The sequence below is a fragment of the Schistocerca nitens genome, chromosome 2, assembly GCF_023898315.1.
Source record: "Schistocerca nitens isolate TAMUIC-IGC-003100 chromosome 2, iqSchNite1.1, whole genome shotgun sequence".
Classification (NCBI taxonomy): Eukaryota; Metazoa; Arthropoda; class Insecta; order Orthoptera; family Acrididae; genus Schistocerca; species Schistocerca nitens.
The window spans coordinates 146,527,295-146,547,997 of NC_064615.1; the positions used below are offsets into that span (position 1 = coordinate 146,527,295).

Here is a 20,703-nt window from a genome sequence, read left to right on the forward strand (position 1 = left end):
TCGACTAAGGGTGAGGGGTAAACCCGGGGCAGCCACGGCAGTGGACCGATTGGGGGATACGTGGGACGTCCTCGACATCCCTCGCATGCCCGACCCCCCACAGTGATGCCCCTTGGCAGCAGCCTCAATCTGTGTGACGGAAGCCAGCACAGCCTGAAGCCGTGAGCGAAGGGTCACCAACTCAGCTCGCGTCTGTACACAGCAATCACAGTTCCTATCCGTTACTGATGCCGCTCCTGTTTCAACCTCATAAAAATGTTTAACAAGCGAATGGTGTACACGTCTTATAAGCAGCAAGAACTCGGGTTGCTGTCTCACTGACGATCTAACCGACACTGTCAGCGTCGTCAGCAAAAGATGACAAACATTTTATGCTGCTAGGTTAAGTTAGTAACTTAGCACAGACGTAACAGTAATGTTTGAGTTAGATATCGGTCTTAAGTAAACCAAGACCGGTTTTGAAAAATTTAGATGTGACAATAATATTGTTTATTTTGTTGTTAAGAACAGACTATTCTCGTCAACAAGTGAAATATAACCTTTTAGATCCTCTGCAATTTCCATTAGCTCTGAGGCTTTTAAAGAACAAATCTTCCCATTGATTGCTTTCTTCATTTTATGGTACAAATTTGGAACTAAGATGATGAATTAACTTTTAAGTTTACAACTCTGATGTTGAAATACTTAATTTTAGGTTCCATTGTGGTTGCAACGCGTGGTACAGGTGTTGCTTGACATATAGATCTTTCACAAATCTTGTCGTAGACTTCTAGGAGATGTAGAGGGGACTTAGTACGTAAGTTGTTGATATGGAACCGTATAAAAAGATGCACTGATTGATTGTAAAATAAATTTGAAGATCGGATCATTTTCAAATCTCCTGCTTCACGGCACGCACAGAGCGGAGACGGTTTACGCCGACCGGTGTGCCCTACAGAGACCCTTCGCATGGGAAATATTTCTAGTACTCGTCTTCGGATTCTTTTTTACGTGACAAGCACGTTCTCTTCAAAATCTGGAGCTCGGCGTTTCCGTGTAGCGCCACAGTAAACTCTCCTGGTTGTGAACGTATCACCTTTTCGCAGCCGTTGATGCATTCGAACTGAAAGGGCATGTGATGTCATGGCTACGATTAGGATTGATGATGGCTCCTCATTTCAGTTTTTGTGCTACCGTGTAGCTGGAATTTCGCAGTGATTCGACTATCAAACTTAGCTTTTGTCCAAACGGTACATGCCGAACGTGGATTCCTTATCAAAACTTTATCTACACTGTCTAGTCACATTAATGTCTTTCTGGACGATACCAACAGGAAAGTGGAGTCATGTTGACTCCAGTACCGTGGCCAGCTGAGCTGGGGTTCTCGGCTGAGGATCAATGGCACGAACAGCCCTATCGAGGTGGACCCATTTCTCGATGGGCTTTAAATCCGAGGAGTTGGATGGGCACGTGAGTACAGAAAAACTCGTACTAATGTTCTCAGAACCACGCACGTACATTGCGAGATGTGTGATAGTCACATTTGTCCTGCTGGTAGACACCATCGTGCCGAGCAGAAAAAAACTAACTGCATGTTTCTGTGGGAATGGTCCCCAAGGATAGATGCATACCTGTGTTGATACATTGCGTCTTTCAGAATGACGTGATCACCTAGGGAATGGCATGAAAAACTTCCCCAAACCACGATTCTGCCTCGGTTGTTGCTGGTTTTTCCGACGCTACATGCCGTACACGCCAACGCCAGTGTGTCCATTGTAGCATAAAACGTGATTCAGCAGAAAAGGCCACTCAGTGGACGTCCAGCTGAGGTACTGGCGTGCAAATTCCAGTCTTCGTCGCCAGTTAACAGCAGTCAGAAACGGTGCAGGAACCGTGCAGATGCGGGGCCCATACCCAGCAACATCGCTGAATGGTCGTCGAGAAGACAGTGTTGGTAGCAATTTTGTTCATCTGGCCGGGCGCTGGTCAATAGCTGCAGGTTTATTTACCCGTACATATCTCTGCAGCGTTCATTTATCCCTGTCATAGAAGGCTCTTGGTAGACCACTGTTGACTCTGCGCCTGTCTTGGATAGATCGTTTTTCCATGCACGGTATACTTTCACCATGATAGCATCCGAACAGTTTACAAATTTAGCCATTCTTGACCTGAAAACTAATAATCATGCTCATTTGGATGTCACATAAATTGCTCCGTTCCCGAATTACGACAATGACTGCAATGTTTTCCGTGCGCCCCCCCCCCCCCCCCATGTCCTGGACACACACTATATACCCTCTGTCACTAGTGCTGTCACCTACCATATATGAGTGGTGTGAGCGTGGGGGGGGGGGGGGGGGGAGTTGTCTGCTATTTGGTCATTTTGCGCAACGGATTAATCTGAGATATACCATTTACCCTGTGGCTCCTGCACGATGCAATTTCCACCCCCACTACTACAGATGTCAGACAGACGCTCCTAACGTTCTAAACAGAAATGCCTGAAAAACGTTCAGCAATAAATATCTTCTGGAGTCGTCCGCTGTAAGGAAATGAGACAAATATTCACAAAATTTCTTACGTAACTAGTGGGATACTTGGGTACTGGAGTAGTGCTAGTTAGTGTAAGAAAAACGTGAAACTAACGAAAATTATTATTTATTTTGCAAAAATTCTGAGAAATCACAATGGCACAATGAATTGAACAAGTTATATCCTGGTTCTTTTCGGAATGTGAAGTTACCTCTCAAGGATAGGATTCGCTAATGAAATTTCTATACAATGTTTAAGATTGTTATTGACTTGACAGAATGGCCGAGAGGCGCGCCTACTCAACTTGAATAACTATCCTTTAGAATGTTGTTAGGTACGGTCGAGGCTGTCGCGTGTGAAATGCAGTGAAGTGTACTGTTGTGGAGTATATATGGGGCTCGCAATAGCTGTAGCACTCAATACCGTAGGCTGCGATGACTGCTGTCTGCACTGCTCGCTGCTGACAAATAAGATAACTCTTGTTGTATCTGGATTGACCTTCGCCAATCAAACTCTCCCTATGCCTTGATGAAGTCAAGGATTCCTATTCGCCCCTGGTCTAACTATTGGCGTGGTACACTGGTCAGATAACCAGTCCACCACGATGCCAGTCAAAAATTCGCTCGCAGGCGTTTAACTATAACTCTGTCCGTTCACACCACACAATAAGTGTGTTGGCCAACACAGTGAACAACGCATAATCGCAAGGACTTAATATAGAGTCGAACTTCGATTCGCTCTAGACAGAGGTTCTCTCCCAGTGAAGTACTGAGGAGAGACTTGTTCCTCGCTCCAAGAGCGACAACGGAATGGAGCCTCTCCATGCCAGACGTGAAGGGGTATATCTTTTGGTCTCTTCCATTACTCCTTCAGCTCAAGGTGTCAGAAATATCGTCTGCCAATCAGCATTGCTCTTCTAAAATGGGACAATCACATTTCGTATAAGGCGACCAATCAAGAAATCTGTAGTATCGGCGTTTGGCGTTTGCTGTCTCCCTGTGAAAATCTCTGAAACTGTGTGCTATGTGTAAAGAATGCGTAGGTGGATGCTCCCAGACAATGTAGCGGAATTTGCTTTTAAGCCGAATACGGGGTCGTTCCCCCTTTCACTCGGGCACACGCTGTCTGCTCCACGGGTGGCTGAGGTTGACTTGTCCTCTGAAGGGACCAGCCTTCCGGTGTGTGGTCTGCCTCTCTCGAACTAAAAACTCCTGTGACCAGCGTGTCTGGAATGTATGTGTGTACGCCAGCCTCGAGTATTTCTACCCCTTCTTATTTGCATATCGTTTACATGAATTCATACAACATTGACTTTATGTTATCGAGTTTGCGTTCAGATGAAGCGCCTTGATATGTGGAATATGATTGTGAGGGCGGAATATGTAAGCAATGAAGGTCAGGAGACCATGACGTCTTACAGTGGTTATTGCACATTGACGTCGAACATAGGTGGTGGTCACGTTAATCTGACTGGGCGGTATCTTATGTCCCCTCTACAAACCCTGTTTAGGTAATAGTTCTTAATATGCTATAATGATTACTATAGGACATAGTACCTCGGGGTCATTATGCCCAGTCCCTCCTATAAGGGAACCAGGAACTGAAAATCCGACGAAATAACGAATTTTCTTTTTATTGGGTTAAGCTACACCTCGGGTTTTTCTGAATCAGAATACGTATATTTTTGTGTGTCTGGTGCATGTTAACCGTAAAGAAGGAGCGTTTTCTAGACAAGGACAAGCCCCTTTCTGTCTGCTGTACACTGATTTGTGTTTATCCTGGCTGCATCAGACATTTTTGCTTTATTTATTCTTTGACCACTGTTTTGCAAGTTGGTGAACCTCGTGCTAAACGAGTGTACGTAACAGATGAAAATCAGTTCAGCGTTCTGTTTTCATTTAGCTCCGCGTAGTGATTTTAAACAGCATTTGAGTTTAAGAAGTAATTTTGTTGTGTTTATAGGTATATGCTGTCCGTGCTGATCGTAAATATGGGCAGAATAAAGAAGTATAACAGTAGGAATAAGTTTAAAGGTAACACAGGACCTCTGTCATTCTCACAGTTCAAAGGACACCGAGTCATGGCGTAAGTATCAGAGAGTTACTGTAACTGGTGCTGTATATACCACACCTCCTAGCAAAGCCAGTAGCAGATGTTATAACACTTGTATATTGAGCCTTAGCTAGCAAACATCCGCTTGCTACGAACGGGATCGGTTGTTAAAACTGTATTGTGAACCTCAAACCGTCTGAAACAGGTGTCACGTATGCAGTGTTGTCTTTCAATGGTGGGCCAGTCAGAAGGCTAAAAGTTTTCAGTGATACGGGCATAGAATCGGGGGTGAACATGAAGAATGCGCTTTTGTAAGTTGACCAGCTATAACTGCAGGAGGTTGAAGAAAGTGCGCTACAATTGACAAAAGTGGCAGAACTGAATATGGTTCAAATGGCTCTCAGCACTATGGGACTCAACATCTGAGGTCATCAGTCCCCTAGAACTTAGAACTACTTAAACCTAAGGACATCACACACATCCATGCCCGAGGCAGGATTCGAACCTGCGACCGTAACGGTCGCGCGGTTCCAAACTGAAGCGTCTAGAACTGAATAGATTGCCTCCATACGTAAGCGAGGGGATACAAGAACACGCTACGATGACAATTATAGACGTGGCGAGGTTTTACTTGGCTGAAAAAGTTGTATGATAAACTTTAAATTCATTTTCCTGAAGGTACGAACCTTTCGCTTTAGGTACAATTTTCTTTGAAAATAACACATCTATATCAATGGACCTTGGTAGAGAGATTAATTACAAGAATTTAATAAAAATGTACTAGAATTATGCCAATCAAGTAAAACTTTTGAGGAACACTTAGAAACAATTTTCTTTACATCACAATTTGTTTGGTCACATCCCTATTAGTGAATAGGTACTGTGATAACAATGTTATTGTAATACACTGAGGCGCCAAGGAAACTGGTATAGGCATGCGTATTCAACTACACAGAAACGTAAACAAGCAGAATACGGCGCTGCGGCCGGAAACTCCTATATAGGACAAAAAGTGCCTGGCGCAGTTCTTAGATCGGTGACAGCTACAACAATGGCAGGCCATCAAGTTTTAAATGAGTCTGAATGCGGTGTTATAGTCGGCGCACGAGCCATGGGACACAGCATCTCCGAGGTAGCGATAAGGTGAGAATTTTCTCGTACGACCGTTTCACAAGTGTACAGGGCAATCACGAATCCAGTAAATCATCATATCTGCGACAAAGCGGCGGCCGGAAGAAAATCCTGTAAGAATGGGACCAACGACGACTGAAGAGAATTGTTCAACGTGACAGAAGTGCAACGCCTCCGCAAATTGCTGCAGACTTCATTGCTGGGCCATCAACAACCACTCAACGAAACATCACCGATATGGGCTTCCGGAGACGAAGGCCCTCTCGTGTACCCTTGATGACTGCACGACACAAAGTTTTACGCCTTCCCTGGGCCCGTCAACTGCGACATTGGACTGTTGACGACTGGAAACATGGTGCCTGGTCGGACGAGTCTCGGTTGAAATTGTATCGAGCGGATGGACGTGTACGGGTATGAAGACAACCTCATGAAAGCATGGACCATACATGTCAGCATCGAACTTTTCAAGCTGGTGGAGGCTCTGTAATGGTTTGGGGCGTGAGCAGTTGGAATGATATGGGACCCTTGTACGTCTAGATACGACTCTGACAGGTGACACGTACGTAAGCATCCAGTCTGATCACCTGCATCCATTCATGTCCATTGTGCATTCCGACGGACTTGGGCAATTCCAGCAGGACAATGCGACACCCAATACGTCCAGAATTGCTACAGAGTGGCTCCAGGGACACTCTTCGGAGTGTAAACACTTTCACTGGCCACCAAAGTCCCCAGACATGAACGTTATCGAGCATATGTGTGATGCCTTGCAACGCTCTGTTCAGAAGAGACCTCCATCCCCTCGTAAACTTACGGATTTATGGATAGCCCTGCACTATTCATGGTGTCAATTCCCTCCAGCACTACTTCAGACATTATTCGAGTCCCTGCAACATCGTGTTGCGGCACTTCTTCGTGCTCATGGGGCACCTACACGATATTAGGCAGGTGTACCAGTTTCTCTGATTCTTCAGTGTATAAGTAACACGCTCCGGAGAAAATAGGGCAACTTACGCATCTTCCAAATTTGGTTTCATTTGAACGAACAGTTTTTGAGAAAAGTGTACCAACGACGGTATGGTCAACCACAGGAAATTCCCTCAGGGCCTTGTCCCTTAACGTTCAGTTCGGTGTTGCTTGCAGGTGAATGCAACGTGGAGCGTGCTTGAAGATACAACGTATAAGTGGGGCACAGTATGGGAGAACGGCTCTGGAAACGGTATGCTGGGCGCCGTGGCGGTGGACGAGGCGGACCTGGCGTTCGCTGCGGTCTACCCCTGGTACCCCGAGTACCTGTTCTTGGAGTACTCGCGGCCCTATATCAGGGCCGGCATCGCGTGCCTGGCTCCGCGGCCGCTGCTGTTACCTGGCTGGCAGGTCCCCATACTGCCCTTCTCACCTCCCCTGTGGGCGGCCGTCGGTTGCTCCGTGGTTTTCGCCACGGCTGCACTGTACGCTGTGAAGAAACTATCGGATCGGGTTCTTGGTGAGTTGCACGTCGGTTGTCACCTTCCAAGTGTTAAATGCTGTTGTTATGGAAAAGAGACGAGAGTTCAGTTCGGAAACCCATCTTGCTTTTACAGATTCTGATAAAACATTGGACAATGTGAGTTCAGACATGCTGTGGAATGTCATGGCTGAACGATGTTATCTCACCTCATAATTGCTGCTAAGAGTCTGTACACAAACACCGCAAGTGTTATGGATATGGAGAATATAGCTACAAAGCCAATGAATACAAAAAAATGGGTATGACAGAGATGCTGTATTCCTCCAGCACTCTACAATATATATATATATATATATATATATATATATATATATATATATATATTTGGATGGGGTCCACCTTTAGCAAAACATAGTTTTGTTTTTTATCCCAAACACGTTTCACTGCAGTTGCAGTATCATTAATGAGCATTTGTTTCATGGCTTTTTACCACAAGGTGTGGTTTTCCTGAGGTATTATGTTTTTATAGCGCCTGTTTCCTTTCACAGTTTGACATGTTTACTTTTTTCCTCGTCTTCTTCACTGTGAAGTTCTATATATTGAGCTGTCACTGTTTCACTGTTTATAGTGGTTTATTACTTAGTAATTTTCATAAAATGGTGATTGGGTAAGATACAATGAGGATATTAAGAGCACGATGTTTGCCTTGCGGTGTTTGGTGAAACGGAGGAAACAGAGTGCGGTTGCGGATTTAGTGGTCATCAAACTGCGGCCTGCGGGCCGCAACTGGCCTGAGTCAAGTATTCCTGCGGCCTGTGGTTCTCAGTCGTATTTTATAATAATATGTATTTAGCAACTATCAGCCTAATTCAGAAACGCAGCTAACTTTAAGAACTTCATAAGAGTGGAGTTTTCCTGCTCAGTAAGAAACAAAAATACAGAGACAGTAATATTTTAAGACGTGTTTAATTTTAACTCCCAGTGGGTGAATTCGGTCGTGTGGTAAATAGTGTGCTTCTTATCTCACGGACAGAGGGATAAGAAGTGCAGTCACTGCGGGTTTAGAGGACGTCAGATGGTAGATGGGGGATGTTTCATTCCTTGTTTTGCAATACTCACAATCCACAAACTTCCGCTTCCGATACAGATCAACTGCTGTGGTATAGTTTCTTACACGGAGGTAACATGGACTCGTGAATGACGGTGATCTTCAATTGCAGCACCCAACTGTAGCAAGGAACATTAGGTTAATGAAGGGTGTTGCGATTTAACGCAGTTAGTAGAATAAATTTGAGATGGTTTCTCATACTCAGTCGTGCATTGGTACGAATACCATTACTAATCTATGTCATTGGCACCCTTAATAAAATCAACAACTCTTCACTACACAACTGTACTGCCACAACTGTAAGTTAGCTGAAACTGGCAGCAATCTGGAACGGAAAACAATCGGCATGAAGTGTTCTGAATGGTGACGACTTTCAACGGTCGGTACTTGGGGCCAGCGGCCACCTCTATTCATCCTTACTATACCTAGTCTATTGGAGACTCGTAACATAATGATTTATGCACATTGCCAATTAATAATATAATCGGTACATATGTGGCTCCCGATGCTGCCCCACAATGTCAGTAATGGCTCTTGCGGGAAAAGGTTCGATGATCACTGCCTTAGGTACTATAGTCTTCATTTATTTCAAAGCTACAACAGCTGATCACTGATAGAAGAGTTTGGTAAAGTTGGAACAGACTGTGGAGTGTGGAAAGACAAGCAAGCACTTTTCCGTAAAATTCTTCTGGGTTGCTGGATCTGTCGTGTTTGAAAGGTGCCAACATGTGTGGCCAGTCTATAAATTCCCACTGGTTAGCGAGTAGTTAAAAATCATTTAAATACCTGAGAATATCTTGCCTTCGGTGTCCCTCGACGACTGCATACATGAGCTAAAATATGCTTCTTCCATAAATACAGGATACCGTAATGGATTTCACAGCAATGATGGAGGCCAAAACTGAAGTAAAGTAATTACGTTGAATTATTCACTTCAAAACCTGTATCTTATGAGCTCATGATGAATCTTCGGTGTAATAAGCCTCGTTGTTACTACTACAGCTAAGCGATGGTAGTACATACTACACTGGCGATACTTCCAGATGCAGTAATTTGATAGAAATGCGCGTGTGAGGTCCATTGCATTGTTGAACACTAATACTCAACAAAGTACGAATATAAAGTCACATATCATTCAGCCTTTTGCCATATTAAATCAAACTGTTTAACACTCCGAAGTCACTGCACTGTTCAAATATGCTGTTTAAGAAAATGTTGCTCTACTGTAAATCCAAACCTGAATCATGCACCAAGACCTTGTTTCAACTGTACGCAAAGATCTGTCCAACACTCATCCCTCTAACAATACTCGAGGTCGAGTATTTATACTCGTCCTACATCGCACTACTGAATATAATAATGCAACACATAAATTAATAATATGAAATAGTTTAACAACATTATCAAACACTCTATATTATTCCCTACTTTGCTAGAACAAGTTTAAGACATTTTCTAAACTCCTAAATATCACATTAGTATTGAAATTGCAGAAATAAGCATTCTAACAATGCCAAACGATCAACTATCTATATTTTCATATTAACAGAATATTCCGTCGGTTCTTGGTAGAACAACATTGTAATAAATGAAAAGCACCAGTTTGATTTTGTTCTACAATATTACTTTTATTGTAAACCGGTTTTCGGCTTACAAGGCCTTGTAAGCCGAAAACCGGTTTACAATAAAAGTAATATTGTAGAACAAAAGCAAACTGGTGCTTTTCATTTATTATATATATTTTGTTAATTAGGCTCGAGTTTTAATTCCTACCACTTACAAATGATGAGAGCGAAATATATTATTCTTTTATCCAAACATTTTCCATATATTAATTTCCTGAATCTGATTTTGTTTGTTTATGGTACAATGGGTATTGTAACTACTGTTGTTTGGTATTGCTATTATTCTTCTAAAACCCTTTTTCCTAGTATCGAAAAGTAATTGAATTTAATTATAGGTCTACGCAACTTCGGTACCAATTGTACAGACTCTTCGTGCTCGTATTGTGGACGGCTGTGATACAATACTCCATTCTCCAGGTCTGCATCAGGGCATCAGGGATTCCATGCGACGGAGGGTGGATGCATGTATCCTCGCTAACGGAGGACATTTTGAACATTTCCTGTAACAAAGTGTTTGAAGTCACGCTGGTACGTTCTGTTGCTGTGTGTTTCCGTTCCATGATTAATGTGATTTGAAGAGAAGTAATAAAATGAGCTTTAACATGGAAAGTATGCGTTTCCGGACACATGTCCACATTACATATTTTCTTTCTTTGTGTGTGAGGAATGTTTCCTGAAAGTTTGGCCGTACCTTTTTGTAACACCCTGTATTTCAGCTCCACAAGTTTGAAGGATGTATAGGATTTCCGAACATATTCCAGAAATTTTTTGTAGTAGCCAGTTCGTGGTTGTCTTTGATGAGGGTAGGCGTTTGAAGGAGACAATGATGTATAGATAAACAATGTCCTTTTCTTCTGTCAGTGTACTGATGGTTAGATGCGCCCACCACAATTTCTTCTTCTGTGCCAGGCTCATTATGTCGTCGTAGCTCTTACATTCAACAGTCTCGATTATTTTATTGTTATATTCCATTCTCTTTCTTCTCTATAGATTTTACCGTCTACAGTTACCTCTAGCATAATGTCAGTTATCTCCTGGTGTCTTAACACATCCGCTATAGTCAGGTTCCTCTGTCGGTGTTTCCCAGTTATTCCTCACCACGCCCATTCTGTGGCATACCTCTTCATTTTAATAACACAACAGAATTATTATTTTTAGCAATAATAGTTCTGATGTACTGCAATCTAGTTATTTCTAGTAATTAGTAAATAACAGTTTTTGTCTGCTTACGTTTTAAAGGGAAACTATCCTTGTCTTTGTTGGCACCCCCCTCCAGGTACAGGCGATGGGCCGGCAGGTGGGCGGTACTCGACGGTGGAGGACTGCTTCTTCCGTTCTTTGGGCCTGCTGGTGCTACAGACACCGGACGTGGAGCGGCGCCACACACGTGTCGTGGGCCCCACGCGCCACGTGCTGTCCTGGCTGCTGATCGCCTACCTGCTCGTCACCGCCAGCTACGGCAGCGGACTCTCCTCCGTGCTCACCATACCCAGGTATCAAATAGGATAGTTAACAGCCAGTTAGATTCAGAAGAAGACTGGGGCTTCAAAAAAGGTACTGGTTGCACGAAATTTAGAGATTTCATAGGAAGGTTTACTACTGTCGTCATTAGGCGTGCAGCAGCTACGACAGACCACTCCAAATATGTCCAGGACTAGTGCGGTTTTCGCTAGGCTATATCACATTTTGCATAAGACTTAGTAGAGTAATTGAGTGACGTAAGACGGGTGGAACCTGATCAAACAGTAACAAGACAAGAGTACCACAGTCCCCAGTCCTGTCGGCGGTAGCAGAGGTGCCGCATACCACCGCACTACTCTACCAAATGTAAGAAAACACGCAACTCAGGTTATAGTCCATAAGTTTCCTTGCGCGCTTCCAGCCCATCCCTACATTTCCTGTAGTTGTGGCCATCAGATATCTTGCTCATGAAGATATTCAGGCTTTTACAATATAGGTGATAGTCGAAAAATAAGGCATGGTTTTGATCCTTGCAAGAGCTCACGATCCGACTTCGGAAACATTACGAAGAAGTTCGAGAAAGTCAAACTGAGGGAAATAAAGAACGCCAGTGCCAAAGATCTGCTACTTACGGGAGAAATGCAACGGCTCAAAAGACTTAGGGAAACATGTGTATAAAAGTCCGGTACGTAAAATTTGTTTTGATTCAGGCGGTACCTGTGCTCTTAGTGTATAGCTTGAGTAATTTGCTTTCACTGTGTGCAACAACTGAAGTAATTCGCCATCTATCGGCTGTGTTACGCACTACAATAAGAAGCGCTCCCTCAGATGGAAGGGAGTATCAGTGTCTCAGGGGCCCCATTGTTCTCTAGTAAGATACACAGACGACAGTGGTGATTTGTGAACGTTGTCTTCAACCAAGCACATGCAGTACCACTACGTAATGCAGTGGTAGTTGTAAGGCAGTCTGTTTGATCAAAGTACGATTCACTTAGCCATATCACTGTAGATGCCAAAACCTCTCTATATGTCATCCATAGGCTATGGTTAAACTACAGGAAGACCGTTCACGATACAAGGCGAATTTTACAAGATTGGCTACGCATTACAAGCCCACCTGAAGACCTATATCGGGCCATCTCTGCATTGCGTTGTCGTGTGACTACCCCAGAGCACTGCAAGACAACTTTAGAAGGACCTCTGGAGTCTGATATCCGATCGAACTGTAAGGAACAAGCTACGAGAGAGGACCGTACGACCGACTCGAGTACCCTGCGTGGCGCAACATCTCTGTCTTTCCCATGTCAACTGCCAACTTCGTCACTGACGAGACGTGTAGTTCACAGACGAGTACAGACTTCCTCTGACGTAAGATTACTATGTTCGTGCGTAGTGTTGACAGCCGTACGGGTCTTGTGGTTCTCCTTAATCGCCTTACCGCCTCCTAGTACATTTAATAGATCCTGCTGGATCATGTGGTCCCTATTGCTTGCGGTGGTGGCACTATAAAGCTAGGGCCCATGTAGCGAGCGTCACTAGGGGTGTTTTGCGAAGCCAGGACATTACATTAACGGAGCGGCCAGCGGTTGGTCCCGACCTAAATCACATCAAGCTTGTCAGGGATATGCGTAATAGACGTGTCTTTGGCCATCATTTCTGTCAAATACTCTTCAAGGACTCTCAACGGCTCTCATTACGGAGTGGGAACGGATACCACAGTGTGACCTCCTCAGACTTATGCGGAGCACGGAGCATGCTACATAGATGTCAGGGGGTGATAAACGCTCGTGGAGGGCATACACGTTATTGAAGCTCTCAAAGATCAACGAAAAGCACGAAGTATGGCGGAATGGATGATTGTCCCAATTTGTTTTCGACACTTGTCGCACATTTCAGTTCTAGTTCTGTAAATGAAAGAACATCTAATGATGCTTTGTTGGGTGCTTAATGTGTGAAAGATAAAGCTATAATATGATAACGTATCGAGTCCTCCGTTACTGCTCAGTGAAGTATGGCAGACACCCAAGTCGTGTTTCCTTAATTCCTTTGAGCAGTGTATTTTAGATGCGTTGAAACGCAGTCCACACGTCGCTATGAGACAGCGTGAATGTTCGAAAGAGCTTAGCCACACAAATATTCTGTTAATACTACCTTCAACACATTTAATCGTTTCCAGATTTCGCTCCATCAGAGTTTCATGAGAATGATTTTCACAATTGCTTACGTTTCACCGAATGGTGTCCTCAAAAATAGTAAAGTAATGAGACGTTTCTGCGAAAGAAGCATTATTTACGAAGCATGGGTATATCGATCTTAGAAATAATTTTTCAGAAAAGGTTACTTGAAAATCTATGCTGACTGAAATGGGCGAATAACGACCTTTGGTCGGAGAACGTCTTGTGAGGTCATTGGTTCCTCTTTTACCGAAATTACTCTAAATAACAGATATCAAGCTGTGACTGCTGTTGGTAAATATTCCGATGGACACTAGGCATTCCATAATCCATGCAATACTAGTATGACATACATTCTGATTGCTTCACACTTGTAACTACAGGTGTCCTCAATAGAAAGTGAAGAGGGTTTTGGATCGGTCGTTCGGGTAATTCAAAACTATCTGCACGCCCATCAGAAATAACAGCACTGGGCTTTGATCTGTGGTCTACAATGAAACACCAGTAGCTGCCAAAGACATGAAATGCCGTATAGAATGTGACTCGACTGTAGCGTATCCAGATTCAGTTCCGTGCGCAGTGCTGTCCGTCCAGGATCGATTTATAGAAACAACCAATACTCAAGGTTATCATTTTGAGCACTTGATGTGACAGTCACAACAGTAATAAACATATGAACCGTAACTGAGTTCCGTGTTTGCCTAAATCTGGTGCAGTACGGAAGACGTTTGTGGAATTTTCGGTATTATTGGATCAAGAGCCGCACTTCTTGCGTAGTTATTCTTCAAAGCTTCTTCCAGTGGCAGAGAAAATGTATATAGTTCCGTTTCTGTAAAAAGTCCACGTCATTATAGAGATATTGTTAACAGTCGCTTCTGCACGACGGAAAATTAACCAGGTTTAGTGCAGTGAAAACCGCACCGTGATATTTTTTCCTTTTATTGGTGTGTTTTTGGAGGCATGTATTAGCGGCAGCAGTGTGTGTTTTATTCACTTAGATGATAGTAACAGATGAAGGTTTAGTTGTTTTACCGACGTCGCAGAATATTTTATCATAAATTTGCACTAAGGTTAGTTTATGACGTGAATTGGCAATTCGTGTCACGTCTTTCTTCCTCCTAAACCCAGCCGGCTGTGAAAGCGGTCCTCTTTCGCGACTATTACGCTAGAGGGCTCGCTCGGCAGCCGTCATGCCACAGGTAGCGAGCGGCACTCCGAGTTGACCTTAGGCGCGGCAAGGTGGAATATCACCTGCTCCGTGATCAGCGTGCACACAGTCGAGTGTAGTCACCGCAGGGCAGCCCATGGAGACGCCGGCGGTCAGCGTAGGGTGTGACCGGGCTAGAGCGGCGGCTGGTATTGCAGAGGCGGGCGACGCTTCGAGGTGTGAACAGTGGAGCAGCAGAAGAGGCGCACGTTGACACGGCCCTCTGCTAATAGCAGTGGTACCTGCGGCTGAGAAATCTTGGCGAACCGTTAATCGAGTGTTGAGACAATATTATTCTTCTTCATGGGTGTAGCAGCTGCGAGTTTAAGAAATGGACGACGGAGTCAGTCTGTGGACAGCAAAAGACGTGAAGCCTTCTCCTAAACGTGCGCCCACGAGCCGAGTTCGGGATTTCACAGACGGTCAGCGTGGTTCGTGGCTCCTGTGTGCGCGCGAGTAATCCAACGTTCAGTTGGTGTCTTTTCGCGGATGCGAGAAAGGCGATGTCAGTGGAGAAGCATCCAGGGTCCTTAACAATACAGGAGGAGCACTAGCAGGTTGCTCTAGTGACCGACAGCGGTATTTTCAGCGGTCGAGTAATGCAACATAGTTTAAAGTCAACAGTACAGGCTGTGCATACAGTGTCACAAAATACCAGTAATATTGCATATGGAAGGTCCATATGTAAAGTGCTCCTTTATGTGGCTATTTTGTGGACACGCTGGGCGTGTGGTTATTTCCTCTAAGCGAAAGCCGTATGGAAAATTATGTTATTGTTATAATACTGTGAGCGTCATTGGTAATGTACGTGTGACTGTACAGAAAACTATCTTGTGATTGTTGCACAGTATGGGTAATTGATTTTGTGTTTGAAATTGCACAGATAATCGAAATTTCGAGGTATGCATGGATATTATTCTAGTGAACTGATAGAAGTGTAGTTTTGGTGAATAGTTGGTGTGGTCATGGATCTATATTTAGCTGCTGCTAATACAACTGAGTCCTAACTATGCCACAGACTTCTAAGTGGTTATCTGTAGAAGACATAATCGTTTGCGATTTTGGTGTCTGTGGCCTTATATTGCGGGCGCACAAGTTAAATAACAAAAAATTAAACTGTAGCATGCAAAAGGTGTTTTCCTTTTCGAAATTTTGATTTAACTAATCAATAAACGTCAGGTTCTCTTTCGCGTGTCTCTAGTTTCGTGTAGAGATCTGAATACTGTTGCGGCATCATTAATGAAGCGAATGAGCTGATGGCCGAGTGTAAGAAAGCAAGGGACCTACTTTAAGAGCATTTCGACCAAGCAATTTCTCCATCTACTAATACCAACCATATCAGCTGCTGAAGGACCAATCAAAGAAACTGCCGAAGTTGAGGCTGCTCTGAAAGAGTTGAAGAGAGGGAAACCCAATGGCCCGATGGCATCCCAGCAGAATTATGGTGTTCTCAGCAATGCAGTGTGGTAGGTTGGATAACACATATTTTCAACGATATCATCAGAGAAGGTAGAATACCAATAGATTGACAGCAGAGCATAACTGTAACCGTCTTCGAAAAGAGAGGAAGCCTTGCTGAGTGTTCTAAATACCGCCCGATCAGATTACTGAACCACACGTGGAAGAACCTTGCCGCGTTGGCGACAGCAATAAAGTTCTTCGCCTCTCTACGTGATTGCTTGTAGGCGTTCCAACTGGGTAGTGTTTGGTCTTCAAGATATTCGCGATGGTTTTTTTTTCGTGCGTACGGCATCATTAAAATCGTCATTCCGATACCACATATCTTTGGTGATCCTAAGTCGTCCTGGTTTCGTAGTTCCGACAATACAGCGCGCCGCTTCATCAACAGAGATCTACAATTTAGTCCAGCTATTTCGACTGTGGTACTTGAGGGCACTGTAATTTCTGACAATGTCAGCCTCCTTCTACTTGACGCGCCATCATTCGATTTTTGATGGTCTATTTCTGGCAGAGTACCAAGATGTTGGTGGGTTGATTCTAAGCTTACGATCATTTCATGTGGAGTCACGTTTGATCCACTAAAATACATGTTTATGTGAGTTTCAGGATTTTAAAACCAAGTGTTCTTGATGACCAGATTATGATTTTCTATATACTCGACGATTCGCTGGCCTTCACCGTTCTTCTCTCCATGTCCATATCCACCGTGGAAGTCATGATCTTCTTTTCTTTGTCCGACATGTCTATTCAGGTCACTAGAGTCTTCTCGTCAAACAGTGCGAGGCAGGCATCTTTGGTTTCCGCACTCAGGACTGTTGATGAGGCATAGATACTTAAGAAGTGGATTGTTTGTCAATATGCAGTGAAGATAAATTTCACAAGGAGATCGTCGTAACACTGCACCTCAGTGACATAACCATGGAATTTCGCTGATATGATAATGCCGGAACCGTCAGTTGTTCTGCAGGTTCTGTTGTATAGCAGTTTATAACCACAATCAATGTCATATGACTTATGTTGACGTCACCCTGTTTCTTAGACTGCTCAAACATCGATGCGCCTCCTTTCGAGTGCCTAAGTACGCTGCATCGTCCAGTCACAGTCCCGACGTTCAGTGATGAGAGACAGAGTGTATGGGCTCGCTTGTTTAGCCTTCGCCGCCCTTGAGATGGTTGTGTTGTTGTTGTGGTCTTCAGTCCTGAGACTGGTTTGATGCAGCTCTCCTTGCTTCTCTATTCTGTGCTAGCTTCTTCATCTTCCAGTACCTACTGCAACCTCCATCCTTCTGAATCTGTTTAGTGTATTCATCTTTTGGTCTCCCTCTACGATTTTTGCCCTCCACGCTGCCCTCCGATACTAAATTGCTGATCCCTTGATGCCTCAGAATATGCCCTACCAACCGATCCCTTCTCCTAGTGAAGTTGTGCCACAAATTTCTCTTCTCTCCAATTCCATTAAATACCTCCTTATTAGTTATGTGATCTACCCATCTAATCTTCAGCATTCTTCTGTAGCACCACATTTCGAAAGCTTCTATTCTCTTCTTGTCCAAACTATTTATCGTCCACGTTTCACTTCCATACATGGCTACACTCCATACAAATACTTTCACAAACGAGTTCCTGACACTTAAATCTATACTCGATGTTAACAAATTTCTCTTCTTCAGAAACGATTTCCTTGCCATTGTCAGTCTACATTTTATATCCTCTGCTCCGACTATCCTCAGTTATTCTGCTCCCCAAGTAGCAAAACTCATTTACTAATTTAAGCCTCGTTTCCTAATCTAATTCCCGCAGCATCACCTGATTTAATTCGACTACATTCCATTATCCTCGTTTTGCTTCTGTTGATGTTCATCTTATATCCTCCTTTCAAGACATTAGTCATTCCGTTAAGCTGCTCTTCCAGGTCCATTACTGTCTCTGACGCAATTACAATGTCATCGGTGAACCTCAAAGTTTTTATTTCTTCCCCATGGATTTTAATACCTACTCCGGATTTTTCTTTTGTTTCTTTTACTGCTTGCTCAATATACAGATTGAATTTCATGTCCCTCGACTCTTATAACTGCCATCTGGTTTCTGTACAAGTTGTAAATAGCCTTTCGTTCCCTGTATTTTACCCATGCCACATTCAGAATCTGAAGGAGAGTATTCCAGTCAACATTGTCAAAAGCTTTCTCTAAGTCTACAAATGCTAAAAACATAGGTTTGCCTTTCCTTAATCTATTTTCTAAGATGAGTCGTAGGGTCAGTATTGCCTCACGTGTTCCAACATTTCTATGGAATCCAAACTGATCTTCCCGAGGTCGGCTTCTACCAGTTTTTCCATTCGTCTATAAAGAATTCGTGTTAATATTTTGCAGCCATGGCTTATTTAGCTGATAGTTCGGTAATTTTCTCATCTGTCAACACCTGCTTTCTTTGGGACTGGAGTTATTCTATTCTTCTTAAAGTTTGAGGGTATTTCGCCTGTCTGATAATCTTGCTCACTAGATGATAGAGTTTTGTTAGGCCTGACTCTCCCAAGGCTGTCAGTAGTTCTAATGGAATGTTGTCTACTCCTGGGGCCTTGTTTCGACTTAGGTCTGTCAGTGCTCTGTCAAACTCTTCACTCAGTATCATATCTCCTATTTCATCTTCATCTACATCTCTTCCACTTCTATAATATTGTCCTCAAGAACATCGCCCTTGCCATGGTAACCCTTGCGTAATGGCGACGCTGACTGGGCTCTGCCAAAATGTGTCGCTTTCAGGGGACGCCCCAACCGTGCTGCCGAGCCAAAAAATGGTTTAAATGGCTCTGAGCGCTATGGGACTCAACATCTGAGGTCATCAGTCTCCTACAACGTAGAACTACTTAAACCTGACTAAACTAAGGACATCACACACATCCATGTCCGAGGCAGGATTCGAACCTGCGACCGTAGTTGTCGCGCGGTTCTCCTACCCAGTCCTTGGAACACCATTTCCATAAGGATGTGAAAGTGGTTTTACTGCCGGATTGTCATAAAGCTTGTCGCCAAGCAGTTCAGAAGCTGTTGCAAGCGTGACCTTAGGCCGCTTCTGGCGTGGAGAACGGACGCCTTTAGTAGCCGCTCCTCTGGAGAACAGGCATTACTTATTTTTTCTTTTTTGTTAGTTATCCCCCTACTGCACTGTACCGGTCGTCTCCATCTCGGCTGTAGTTACCATTTAGGACTTCTCTTTTGGTCACAGATGGTTTAACCGCCCTTCCCATCGTTGAGACCATACAGGCTGTCCTCCTCCAAGCCGTTGACCATGGAGCCTGAGAATTAGAGGTTATAATGTGCAAAGACATATTATTCCTCGAAACCCAACAGCATTGGGGCCGTAAAGGAACAAAAGGAAGCCAAGGTTGGCCAGGAAGGAATGATAAGAAGAGGGGAGCCAGGCATAAGTAAGCGGAAGCTACTCGAGACTCATCAGCTCGGTATCCCGTGGTCGCCAACCACGTACTCAGTAGGTTTAAGTCCCTGGGGGAAATGACAATTAGTGTTCGTGTGGCTGTTACGTTCACGGTCAGCCACATTGGTTCAAAATGGCTCTGAGCACTATGGGACTCAACTGCTGAGGTCATTAGTCCCCTAGAACTTAGAACTAGTTAAACCTAACTAACCTAAGGACAAACTGCCTATTGGCTTCTGTCTCGGGTTCTTCGGCCGACGTTCATCTAATGATTTTTCTGACGTTTCGCCAGCACGAGTGGCTGGCATTGTCAAAGCTTCACCCTCCATTGCCGGTGGTGAACTGGAGCCGAGCTCGCGGGCGCAGGCTATATGTACCTGGCGCGCCAACGTCCGAGGGCTTCTCCGCGGTCATTTCCGGTGCGGTGACCGCGGAGAAGCCCTCGGACGTTGGCGCGCCAGGTACATATAGCCTGCGCCCGCGAGCTCGGCTCCAGTTCACCACCGGCAATGGAGGGTGAAGCTTTGACAATGCCAGCCACTCGTGCTGGCGAAACGTCAGAAAAATCATTATATGAACGTCGGCCGAAGAACCCGAGACAGAAGCCAATAGGCAGTTTGTCAACAAGTGGCCACGAAAGCCTCAACAATTTTGTAACCTAAGGACATCACAAACATCCATGCCCGAGGCAGGATTCGAACCTGCGACCGTAGCGGTCTTGCGGTTCCAGACTGCAGCACCTTTAACCGCACGGCCACTTCGGCCGGCCACCCACATTAATTAACTATTAGTTGCCATACTTCTTACTGCTTATTTAATTGTAATTAATTACTAGTAATCACTAGTTAACCTAATTTACTATGCTTCCAAATTTTATCTCACAATTAACTTCAGTATCAAAAGTTTTAATTTTGATGGGAATATGTTTGAATACAATATCACTGTCGCCAAAAGCGTGCAGTAGCGCGCACGGCAACCAAAGAGTTAGTGAGCAAGGGCGCCCACGCAAAGTGGCGGTTCTCTCGTTTGAGTTAACATCACACAGTATCGCAAAATAATGTGTAATGTGAAACGTTTATGAGACGCAAAGTT

At 44.1% G+C, this 20,703-nt stretch overlaps 1 protein-coding gene across 1 annotated transcript in view; it reads left to right on the forward strand.

Annotated features, from left to right (window-relative positions):
* LOC126234882 (glutamate receptor ionotropic, kainate 2-like) overlaps positions 1-20,703 on the forward strand; it is a 98,942-nt gene that overhangs the window by 33,567 nt on the left and 44,672 nt on the right. Inside the window, exons 3-4 of the mRNA XM_049943622.1 lie at positions 6,838-7,180; positions 11,154-11,370. Coding sequence (XP_049799579.1) covers positions 6,838-7,180; positions 11,154-11,370 — 560 coding nt within the window. The remainder of the gene's footprint in view (positions 1-6,837; positions 7,181-11,153; positions 11,371-20,703) is intronic.